This window comes from Pteropus medius, unplaced genomic scaffold (genome assembly GCF_902729225.1).
Source record: "Pteropus medius unplaced genomic scaffold, Ma_sr-lr_union100, whole genome shotgun sequence".
Taxonomy (NCBI): domain Eukaryota; kingdom Metazoa; phylum Chordata; class Mammalia; order Chiroptera; family Pteropodidae; genus Pteropus; species Pteropus medius.
Window position 1 is genome coordinate 42,705,641 of NW_024340849.1, and position 10,363 is coordinate 42,716,003.

A 10,363-nucleotide genomic window follows, 5' to 3' on the forward strand; every position below is an offset into this window, starting at 1 on the left:
AAGAAGGAAACATTTTTGTTTCAAGCCGCTGAAAGCGGCCAAGGGGCGGGTTTAGCCGACTCGAAGGCGTGTTTTGTTGAGCGGCTTCGAAAGCGGCGGAGGCAGCCGAAGCGGCTTTCGAAATTAGCAAACAAAGCGTCTCCCCAGTAACCGCGCCGTTCCAGACGAGGTTCAGGCCACTCCGACCGCCGCGGAGTCGCAGCGTCAGTCGGCCCCCGGCTCCTCCTCCCTGCGTCTCTCCTCCCTCCTCTCCGGTTCCCCAGCGGATATGAGCCACCAATCCCAGCAACAAACAACCCTTCAAATGCGAGCACGGAGCTGCCCTCTAACCGGCGGCCCCCACCTTTTCCCCGCCCCACATCTGTCTCGCACTCCGGCGCAGCAGCTGATTCATCTCCAGCCAGGCCCGGGAAAGGAGCTGTGCTCCAGCAAGTCGCAGCGTAGCTTCCAGGCTGGTGGTTTTCCTCAGGACCACGTTTCCCTGCTTTGTCGTTTCAGATGTGTTCTCTTTGGTGCCGAACAGTCGGCAGACCGCAGAAAGAAAAAATTCGTAAGGTTGCTGCCTTCTTAGAATGACGCGTTTTCCCTTGTTTATTCATTTTAAGTCCTGTAATTGGAAAAACCACCCAAAGTTCTGTACACTGTGGATTTAATTCACTCTCTGGGCGGGGGTGCTTTTTTTGGGGGGGGGGGGGGTGTGAGAGGGAGGCTGGCTTTAATTTTCAGCGTAATCCTAAAACAGAAGTTCCAAAGTCTAAGTCATCATTTGGCTGCCTTAGTCCTCCTCGGGTTTAACTTTATTTCCACGAAGTTGACTCCTTGCGGATTCTCCATCGAGGTCACAAAACAAAAACAGCACAGATCCGAAACTGGAGGCAGTCTTGTGCGCTGACGTCTCTACTAGGATTATTACGTTTTGGGTTTTTTTTTTTTTTTTTAAGTGATGGGGAAAGTCTTACAGTGGTATGTGACAGTTCGTTTACTTCAAAGCAACAGGACACACGCGAAAACCAGACCCAGAGGAGAGGGCGGGGAGGGGGCTTGCGTTTCTTAATTAGCCAAACAGCACCTGGTCTTTTAAAGGGTAATATCAGCAAGGAACTCTTTTTGGAGTCTTCCTCTCAACCAAAATAAACCAACAGGAACGTGTTTACTCAATGGCTAATTTGTTTGAAATACCCGCGGAGAAAGGGGTCCCCTAGCAGTTTAAGTCTTAAAACTGGACTGTTTACCGGAACAGATGAGCAGCCCTGGTGTGGGAACCCCCGTTTCAATAAAGACGGCGGCTGTCGGAGTCAGGGTGGGAGGGTCAGGTCGAGTGGCAGCGGGGCAGGCGCGCTCCCGTCCTCAGCCACAGACTTTTAAAGAGCATGTGAGCATGACAAGTGTCCGTCGCAACGTGTTAGATTTCGAAACTGCCTTGCAATCCAGTCCGGAACTCGCAGCTTTAGCCGGGGGGGGGGGGACAGTCATTTGCCTTCAGGTTCGGTGTGTCTGTGTGTCATCCTCCCCCCTCCCGCGCACTGTCGCTGTTGGAGGAAGAGCCCTGGGAGAAGGGTGCGACGCGCCGCGCCCGCGTGTCAATGGCAGCTGCGCATTCTGGAAGAAGTTGGTTCTTGTCCCGAATACTTTTCCTACGGTGCTCCGCCCCTTGAATCAGAAGCGGCTGTCTTCTCCCGCTGCTGGAGCGGGGACCGTGGAGTGTGGGGCGGCTGTCAAAAACGAAAGGGGGACGTTTTCTTCCCTGGGATAGAGGAGGGGAAGGAGGGAGCGGCCTTTTTTCCATCCGTTGCAATTTCCTAACCAAAAGCACCCTCGCTAGTCCCGGGAAGAAAACTCCGGGCGCTCGGCTGGTGTCGCCGCGGCCGAGTGAGGGATGTGGGAGGCTGGCGTGCAGCAGGGAGAAGTGCTCAGGTTTCTGGGTTCGGTCGCCCCTCGAGGGACTGGGTGGCCAGGGGGCGCGCCGTGAGGCGGCGCGGTCGCGGCCCTCCGTGCAGTCCTCAGCTCGAAGGTGCGGGGGAGGGGCAGAGGAGCGGCGGGGCGGGCGGGGGACGGGGCGGGCGGCTGGGGGCGGAGGCAGGACCTCCTGTACCTTCCCTCCTCGCCTCTCACTCTGACAGCGCCGAGGTGCGCCAAGCAGAAGCAGGGAACAAAGGAGCAGCGTGGGGAGGGGAGCGAGTTTGGCGAGGAAGAGCCCCCTGTCCGCTGCCAGAAGATCCCGGCAGGAGGAAGCCCAAGTGTCACTTGAATTCCACCCAAGAAGCGGACGCCTGGGATCCGACCGCCTCGTTTAGCAGTAACGGCTGGAGCGTGTCCCACAAGTTACCGGGGAGTCGGCCCGTAAGGAGGAAAATCGCTCGCCTCCTGCGCCCCTGTTCTTGGCCCCCCCGACACCCCAGCATTGCCTCGCGCTGGAAGGGGAGCTCCAGAATGAAAAGCAAGAAAGGTAAGGCTCCGCGGCTGTCGCCCAGTGGGCAGGAGTCCCGGGGAAACGTGCTCGCCAGGCCGCGCAGAGCTGGGGCGAGAGTGACTTGGTGGACTTCCCAGCCCGGGGGCTCTCGGGCTGAAACCGCGGCCGTTCTCTTTGTTGAGGCTGCGTCTGAAATGGCAGTTACCGTTTTCTTTCTAGACACAACACGAGGGGCTGCTGTGGGGAGACGGGCCTCTCCATGCTGCTGGCACGTTGTCAAGAAACACGCTCACCGCCTTGTTTGTGCGCTTCCAAGTTTCATTGTCTCAGCCGACACCCCACGCTCCGCTGAGCCGCCGCGTGGCTTCTCGTTCTTTCTCGCGCGCGTGGGGTGTGGATCCGAGTCAGAAGGACCTGCGCCTCGCTTTTTCTTCGTCAGGCCCCTAGGCGCGCCTTTGTCTGAAAGTTGGGCTCCGGGACCCCCACTCCCTCCCAGGGGGGCCCGGTCACTTTCTTCTCTGGGTATGGGGTGTTCTCACAATCGAAGGAATGCGACTCTGTCCCCCCTCCCCGCGCCAACGATCGTCCTCGGGTGTTGGAAACTTCGTAAAACTAGACTTTAAAAAATTCCCGGCCTCTGAAAGTTTTCCCACGAAGAATTTAGGGCGAGATGAAGAGTTAGGAGAGAGGGCAAGCACCTTAAAGTGGCGTGCGGTCTGAATGGGCCCAAGTATGACAAGCAGGCTCGGTTGTAAGTGTAAAGGGTGAGCCTGTCATTGTTTCCACGAAGCGTTCTGGAAGCCTTGCAACTAAAACTTGCCGTCAGTCTGGTTCAAAAACAAAATACTCAGGGGAAAAAAACACCGCCACTAAAGGTCAAAGAATAACTCCCTTTTGAAGTGAACTTTTGAGTCTCTGACGGGGAGGTATCCCGAATGTTCCGTCGTGGGCCGCGGCCGCAGTTGGCTTTTCTGTTGTGATTTATGTGAAGTGGTTCAAAACAGAAGTTAATCACTCAGGGAAGCCAGCGCGGGGCAGGGGGAGAGGCTGCTGCGCACGCGCAGGAGTCCCTCCGAGTTTTTGTAGCTCCGCATTCTTTCAGACTCGTCCAGCGAATAAAGTTAGAGTGTGGCAGTCTCAAACCCAAGACGATGTCCCTGGCCCCATTTTCACCTTGGGGTGCTGTTCAAGTCTTGGCTGGTGACTTTGAAACACGCCTCACCTCATGCTTTCCCAGCAAGAGTAAAATTAAATATCAAAACCCGGGCTTTCGTAGTAGTTGGTAGTAGCACTCCGTGTGGGACCTCCTCCCCAATGGACAGTGAGAAGGCGAGGGCTTAGAGGGTTGGACGTGTAACTGGGCTCGGGGACAAGACGCGCGGGGTAGCGCCCAGGGTGTCCCCTGGAAGGCCGTGTCTGCTTGTGAAGGGCTGTTAGGTCTCTATCTGGAGTAGAAGGCAGGCGCTCTCTCCCTCTGGAACTGACTGGGATGAGTTGGGTTTGTTTTTGAAGAGTGGTTCTTGTGAGCCAAAGCAAAGCTGGGCTTCCGCCAGGGGCGGGCTCCCCCATTGTTCGGGCTCTGGTGGGGGAGGCGTTGATTTTATTCCCCGCCCCCCCCACCTCCTTAGGCACTCCCGGGCACTTAAAGCCCGCCGTCCCCACTTGGGTGCCTTCCCCAGGCTCCCCCCCACAAACTCTCAGGTTCCCCCAGGCGCTCTCGCCCCCTCCTCCCCCACCCCCCCCGCCACCCGGTAATTTGATTGTTGACTCTCCCTAGCTGTCCCCCCCCGGGGCACTCGGGTAGCCAGCCCTCCCTGGCGTTTCTCCCTTCGAGTGCCTCCCTGAACCTCCTCCCCGCCCCCCATTCTTCCGTTGCCCTCTCCCGTTATAGGAACGAGGCTGGGACCTGGCGGCCGCTGGTTAGGAATGCTCGGGACCAGTAGCTCCGGCGCACCAAGTCCTGTTAGTGAGCGCCGACTCATGGAAACAATGAAAGGTGACGTGGTGGAGGGGAAACTTTGCGAGTGGTGCAGAGCTGGTGCGGGGAGCAGAGATGGCAGTGGTTGCCCGGCTTTCTCTCCCTTTTTAGGTTTTCCTGGCAAATTCTTGGAGGGGTGGACAGACCCTTCAGAATGTAAAGATTCACGACATCGTATCTAGTTTCTTGTAATCTGAAACTCTTGAAGTCCCGTTTGTGCTAACTTGTACAGTTGGAGGAGCCGATTTCAGTTGAGGCTGAGGAACTCGCAAGAACAAAGCTCGCTGGCCTTCCTCCGTCCCGGGCTCCTCCCTCTCCTCCGTCTTGCCTTCCCCCACCCCCGGACTACCTTGGTGTGGGGGCCGGCGTCCCGAGTCGTTCGGCAAGGACTCTGGAAGAAATCTGTCTCGCCTTGCCTGTAGGATTGGACTATTGTGTCTTTTGTAAAAGTCCCTGAACATCTTTTCAGTTTTTCTTGAAAACAAAAGCATCTTAAACTCAATCGCAGAGCCCGGGATTTGGCAAGACTGGTTTGTGATAATAGAAAGCTGAGGATGTCAAAAAGATCACCCCAAATGGCTTTAAACCAACCAGAAATAAGGCTCGTTGAAGACAATCCTTTAAGTCTTTTTGCTCTTTCTGACAATGGGGAATTCTTGCTTTAGAATTATTCTGCGGCTGCATCTTTGGGATTAGAACGATTCCTGTCACTTCTGAAATATTCTGATCAGGAAATTTGTTAGATTAGGTTTGCTTTTTCCTGACTGTATACTTAAACCTTTTTTTCGTTTATTATTTCTAGATCCTTTTCCATCCTCTTAATTTTTTGTTTTTGTAAGTCCAACTTTACAACCACTCTCTCTCCCTGGTCCTCCTCCGCGTCCCCAGTTTCTATTCAGAAAAGAAAAGATTGCTTTTTTAGAGCTGTGGGATCCATCTTGTGGCTTTCTAAACAACATTTCCTTGTATGTGGATGGAGTAAACGAGGCTTGTGATCCCCCCTTCTCCCTTCCCCCAACCACATTTTTTAAAGTGTAAGCAGAGAGCAGGACGTTTGGAAACAAGTAACCGGGAAACTGTTCAAAAGCTCTGTTACAATAGGAAATGAGTAACGTGGAAAAGTCTTTTTGTTTTTCCAAGTTGAGCCACAATCCAGAGGGAGAGTTTTAATGAAAACAGCCCTGACAGCAGCAAACGTGGTTTGCTGCAGTGAAATAATCAGCTGGTGTAGCCAAGGAACTGAAGTCTTACTTCCTGTTACTTCGGCTATTGTGCACATATTGGAAATATTTGTTAAGAGGTCCAGAGGCCTGGCATTCATTTGTTTAAATGAACTGAGAACTGAGGGAAGTCACACTGCAGTTTGGTGTTGCTTAACTGAAACCTGCTTTTGTGTGTCACTAACCTATTCTGAAAGATCAGGCTTCTTGTCAAACTAAGCAAGCAGATCAAAGTGCAGGCTTCAGGGTCTTTTTTGTTTGTTTCAAACTCTGTTATTATCAACTTACAGTTGAATTCACTGTTTGATGAGCAAATTTTCACACTTTTTTTTAGATTGAAAAAGGGAAGGAGGATAACAGCCTTGAGAAGAATGTTTGGTTTTTCAGACTTTGAGTTCTAAAAAAGGTTGCTTTAGTCATTCAATTATTTAAAATTTAGATTTCTTTATCAAAACAAATGTAAAATAAGAACTCATTTATAATTAAGTTTTCTTTATGAATAGCTCTTCACCCAAATTTCAACAAAGTTTTTCTCATCTTAACAGTGAAAGCAGTTTTAATTTTAACTGTACTTCCTTTTTTGTTTTTTGGTTTTTGTTTTGTTTTGTTTTGTTTTAGCAGTTTAATAAAAGCTTCTGGGAAGGGAATCATCAGATACATGGGGGTTAAAATTTAAGTTTCTTGTGAAGCTTATTGATGGCTGTTAATTAAGCCTTAAGCTAAAGTGAATTTGCAAGATCTTCCTACTCTTTTGTTAGAACTTGCTTTACTTTGTTTTCTAAAGGTTCTGCCTTTTCTGTGGACACTCCCTCCAATTCCTTCTGCCCCCTGCAGTCCAAAACTAAAAATGTGTCACCAAGTAAAGTCAGACTCCGCTAAGTGGGGAAATATCAACAAATCTTTGAATGAGTAGCTTTATGAGTTTAATTGTGTTCAAAAGCTTTAAAGGGATGGTTTTAAAAAAAATCCTCAAAAGTACGTTGAATGGTTTATGCTATATTCTGTTTTTATTTCCTGTCAAGGCAAACCACTCAGTTAAGGTTGTGTCAATAAAATTAAGAATGCATACCTTTAAAGTTCGTGTTATTTTAATTAATTTCCTTTATAGCGAAATACTGGTATTTATGAGCATGCTATATATAGTTTATAATTTGCTTATATTTTTAAAATTTTAGATTGTCTTCAAAGATTGTCTTCAAAAAAGAGAATGTATTTCTTTAGTCGCCAAGAGTTGCCCATTGTAGTTTTGAAAGGATGGAGGATTAATAGCATGTATTAGTTAAATATTTTAAAGTTCAAAATTATGTTTAAATTTCTAAAAGGGCCAGGTCTGAATTTTTGTCGAACCCAGTCTATGTGTGATTTCAATATTCTCAATGGCTTGTGAATTCTTAAAATTTCTGGTAGGATTAAAGTATTTACAGACAAAAAAAGGTTTCCTTTGGGAGTTGCATAGGCTTTTTTTTTTGATCTCTTATTAAAGTACTAATAGAAAAACATTTTTGTTTAATGACACTGAAAACTTCAGTAGTTATTTAGTAAAACGTGATTACTATTGGCCGTTAAAAGTAGGTATCTAGTTTTGAATAAATGTAAAAGAAATGACCATGGAATTGGCAGAAAAATTTTGACATTTTATCTTTAGAATACTATGTTAACTGTGTAAGTTTCCTTCCTTATATCAGTGGAAGAAGGAGGAAGAATAACATTTAAAATGTACATATGGGTACTCGTTTCTCCTAGATAGCAAGGACCTTGAGGCGAAGGTTGTTAGACACATTCCATCTGCTGTAGCACCTTTCCTGATTCACATGTGGCAAGCCATATTTACTTTGGGTGCAGTTTTGTCTCTACTGGATTAGGTGAAAGACTTTCCTGAGCATCATTGCAAAGGAATGTGAGAAGTTAAATTCCATGGGAAAGTGGATATGAAAGGGCATCTGACAATTGGTTGAGAATCTAGAATCTGCTGCTAGTCAAAATACTATTGAGAATTTATATGTGCTCTGGTATTTCAAGACAGAAAACACTCACTGGTCCTTCACCTGGCTCTCTCAGTAGTTGAGAAAACATGTTTACACTGAATTGTCAAAAGAGATGAGCTTTGCAGTAGATGCTCTGCTGATAAAAGTGGTTGAGAGCTGGCCTTTGTCCTTTTCTAGGTGTTGTTGCGGCATCCGGCAGCGAGACTGAGGATGATGACAGCATGGACATCCCCCTGGACCTTTCCTCTTCTGCTGGCTCAGGCAAGAGAAGGCGAAGGGGCAACCTTCCCAAGGAATCTGTTCAGATTCTCCGTGATTGGCTGTATGAGCACCGATATAATGCCTATCCCTCAGAGCAAGAAAAAGCATTACTGTCCCAACAAACACACCTATCTACACTACAGGTAAGGAAAAGAACATTAGGTGTATGCACAAGTCATTTTTCCAAATTTCCAAAGTCATTTTATAGCATTCCTTTATGTCAAATCATTAAGTGCCTCCCCACTCAAAAAAATAAAGGTATGAATACCTTTCTTGTAAACTTCCTAGTGCTGAAAACTAATAACTGGCTATTTAGAGAAACAGAAATGCATTAACAGTCATCTGTCAAATAACATTTCCTTTAATGCCTAAAAGAGCCTTGCTTTATGCAACAAACATAAAAAGGAGGTTAAATCTTACTCTATTGCCCAGGAAACTGGTTTGATATTTAAACAAGGACAGACTTCAGTGAGGTAATTCATGTTATGTCTGTTGACACAGTCATTTGAACTGGGAAAAAATCAGTAACTGGGAGGAGTGGCCCTTTTCATACAGGAGAGGTTCTCCTGTAGTTGATTAACTTAAATGCTGGGGCAGTAGTTAATTGGTTAATATGGGGGATAGTCGAAAGGTAAACCTCTCCCTCCCTAAATTATTTTTGAAAATTTATACTTTTTTCTTCCTCTTGAAAAAGTTTAAGGATATGAGACAGTAAAAGTTAGGATTTGTATTAGAAGAGGAGAAAGGTTTGCAATGGGGAGCAGCAGCTCTTTTTCTTGGTTGAGCTTAAATACCTTGAGTAACTTAGTAAGTTCCGATAAGCCCTTTCATGCCTTCTTTAATGCAAAGAGAGATCAGTTAGGTGTTTGTAGAAGGTTCTCAGAACCTGTTTGCTGAGTGTTAAGACATATCCATGTAATTTCAGGTCTGTAACTGGTTCATCAACGCCCGCCGCAGGCTCCTCCCTGACATGCTGAGAAAGGATGGCAAAGATCCAAATCAGTTCACAATTTCGCGCCGTGGGGCCAAGATTTCTGAAGCGAGCTCTGTGGAGTCAGCAATGGGCATCAAAAACTTTATGCCAGCTCTAGAGGAAAGCCCATTTCATTCCTGTACAGCTGGACCAAACCCAGCCCTAGGGAGGCCATTGTCCCCTAAGCTTTCGTCTCCAGGATCAATTTTGGCTCGTCCATCAGTGATCTGTCATACCACTGTGACTGCATTGAAAGATGTGCCTTTCTCTCTCTGCCAGCCAGTTGGTGTAGGACAAAACACAGATATACAGCAGATAGCAGCCAGCAGCTTTACAGACACCTCCCTCATGTATCCAGAGGACACGTGTAAATCTGGACCAAATACAAATACACAGAGTGGTCTTTTCAACACTCCTCCCCCTACTCCACCGGACCTCAACCAGGATTTTAGTGGATTTCAGCTTCTAGTGGATGTTGCACTCAAACGGGCTGCAGAGATGGAGCTTCAGGCAAAACTTACAGCTTAACTCTTCAAGCAGAACAGTTCTTAACAAATGTTATGATTGCCGGGGTGATGGCAAGAGATGAATTGCATTATTTTATATATTTTTTTATTAATATTTGCACATGGGATTGCTAAAATGAAGCTTCCTGTTACTGAGATGTCTTCAATGGAATACAGTCATTCCAAGAACTATAAACTCAAAACTACTGTAGAAACAAAAGTTTTTTTTTTACTGTTTCTTGGTAGATTGTTCATAATAATGTGAGATGGTTCCCACGATCATGTGATTTTTTTTTTCTCCCCTTCCCTTTTTTTTTATTGGTGTTTTTTCAGACTGTGCAATACTTAGAGAACCTATAGCATCTTCTCATTCCCACGTGGAACAGGATGCCCACATACCGTCTAATAAATTTTCAGTTTTTTTCCAACAAGTATGAATCTAGTTGATTGCCTTTTTTTCATGATATAATAAAGTATTTTCTTTAAAAGTTACTGTAACATGGAGTATTTTGTTGAGGGAGGTATTTCTTAAAAATGAGTAGGAATATAGCACCCCATGAGCAGGAAGTTGGGGGTAGGGTGGAGTGTGAGTTGGGGGGATGTCACCAGCTCTTTGAAGAATGGTGGACAACAAGCCAGTATGTATAAACAGGATGTGTGATATTTACTCGGTAGGAGGCATAGCTGTTAAAGCTTACTTAAAGCTTTACTTAAAACTACATGACAAATTGAAATGAATCATTCCCTAAGTGTTTAGCTAACCACTAAATCCCTTGGTGATCTGTCCTGCATATTTTAAGACATGGTCAGTGTCGAAAAGAGGTCTTAGAAGCACCTGGTTATGGCTTAAGTTTTCAGAAGTAAACAACAACCTAAGCTGTCTTAGTATTTGCCCCTTTCATGTAACCCTTTAAAATAAACTTGAGTGATATAATTAAGGACTTTACTTTCAAATACAGCATTAATTTGTACACAAATCACCTTTTAAAACATTTTTTAAAAGAGTTTAAAATGGAGTTCTGTCTTCTGT

At 46.6% G+C, this 10,363-nt stretch overlaps 1 protein-coding gene across 3 annotated transcripts; it reads left to right on the forward strand.

Annotated features, from left to right (window-relative positions):
• Positions 1-1,591: 1,591 nt before the first annotated feature.
• On the forward strand, positions 1,592-9,831 carry TGIF1 (TGFB induced factor homeobox 1). Of its 3 annotated transcripts, none has more exons than XM_039845318.1 (4): positions 1,592-1,608; positions 2,121-2,446; positions 7,771-7,997; positions 8,780-9,831. In XM_039845318.1, exons 2-4 carry the CDS (start codon positions 2,431-2,433, stop codon positions 9,353-9,355), a joined length of 819 nt encoding a protein of 272 aa, XP_039701252.1. In that variant the 5' UTR covers positions 1,592-1,608; positions 2,121-2,430; the 3' UTR covers positions 9,356-9,831. The 3 variants fall into 3 exon arrangements, with proteins under 3 accessions (XP_039701252.1, XP_039701244.1, XP_039701235.1); XM_039845310.1 differs by lacking the exon at positions 1,592-1,608 and adding an exon at positions 1,876-2,011 and having other exon boundaries at positions 8,780-9,825; XM_039845301.1 differs by lacking the exons at positions 1,592-1,608; positions 2,121-2,446 and adding an exon at positions 4,214-4,406.
• The last annotated feature ends 532 nt before the right edge of the window (positions 9,832-10,363 follow it).

Coding starts and splice junctions, on each gene's coding strand:
- TGIF1 (XM_039845301.1), top strand. CDS start 4,337: ATGCTCGGGACCAGTAGCTCCGGCGCACCAAGTCCTGTTAGTGAGCGC. Junction 4,407..7,770: donor ACTCATGGAAACAATGAAAG/GTGACGTGGTGG, acceptor GTCCTTTTCTAG/GTGTTGTTGCGGCATCCGGC. Junction 7,998..8,779: donor CACACCTATCTACACTACAG/GTAAGGAAAAGA, acceptor ATGTAATTTCAG/GTCTGTAACTGGTTCATCAA.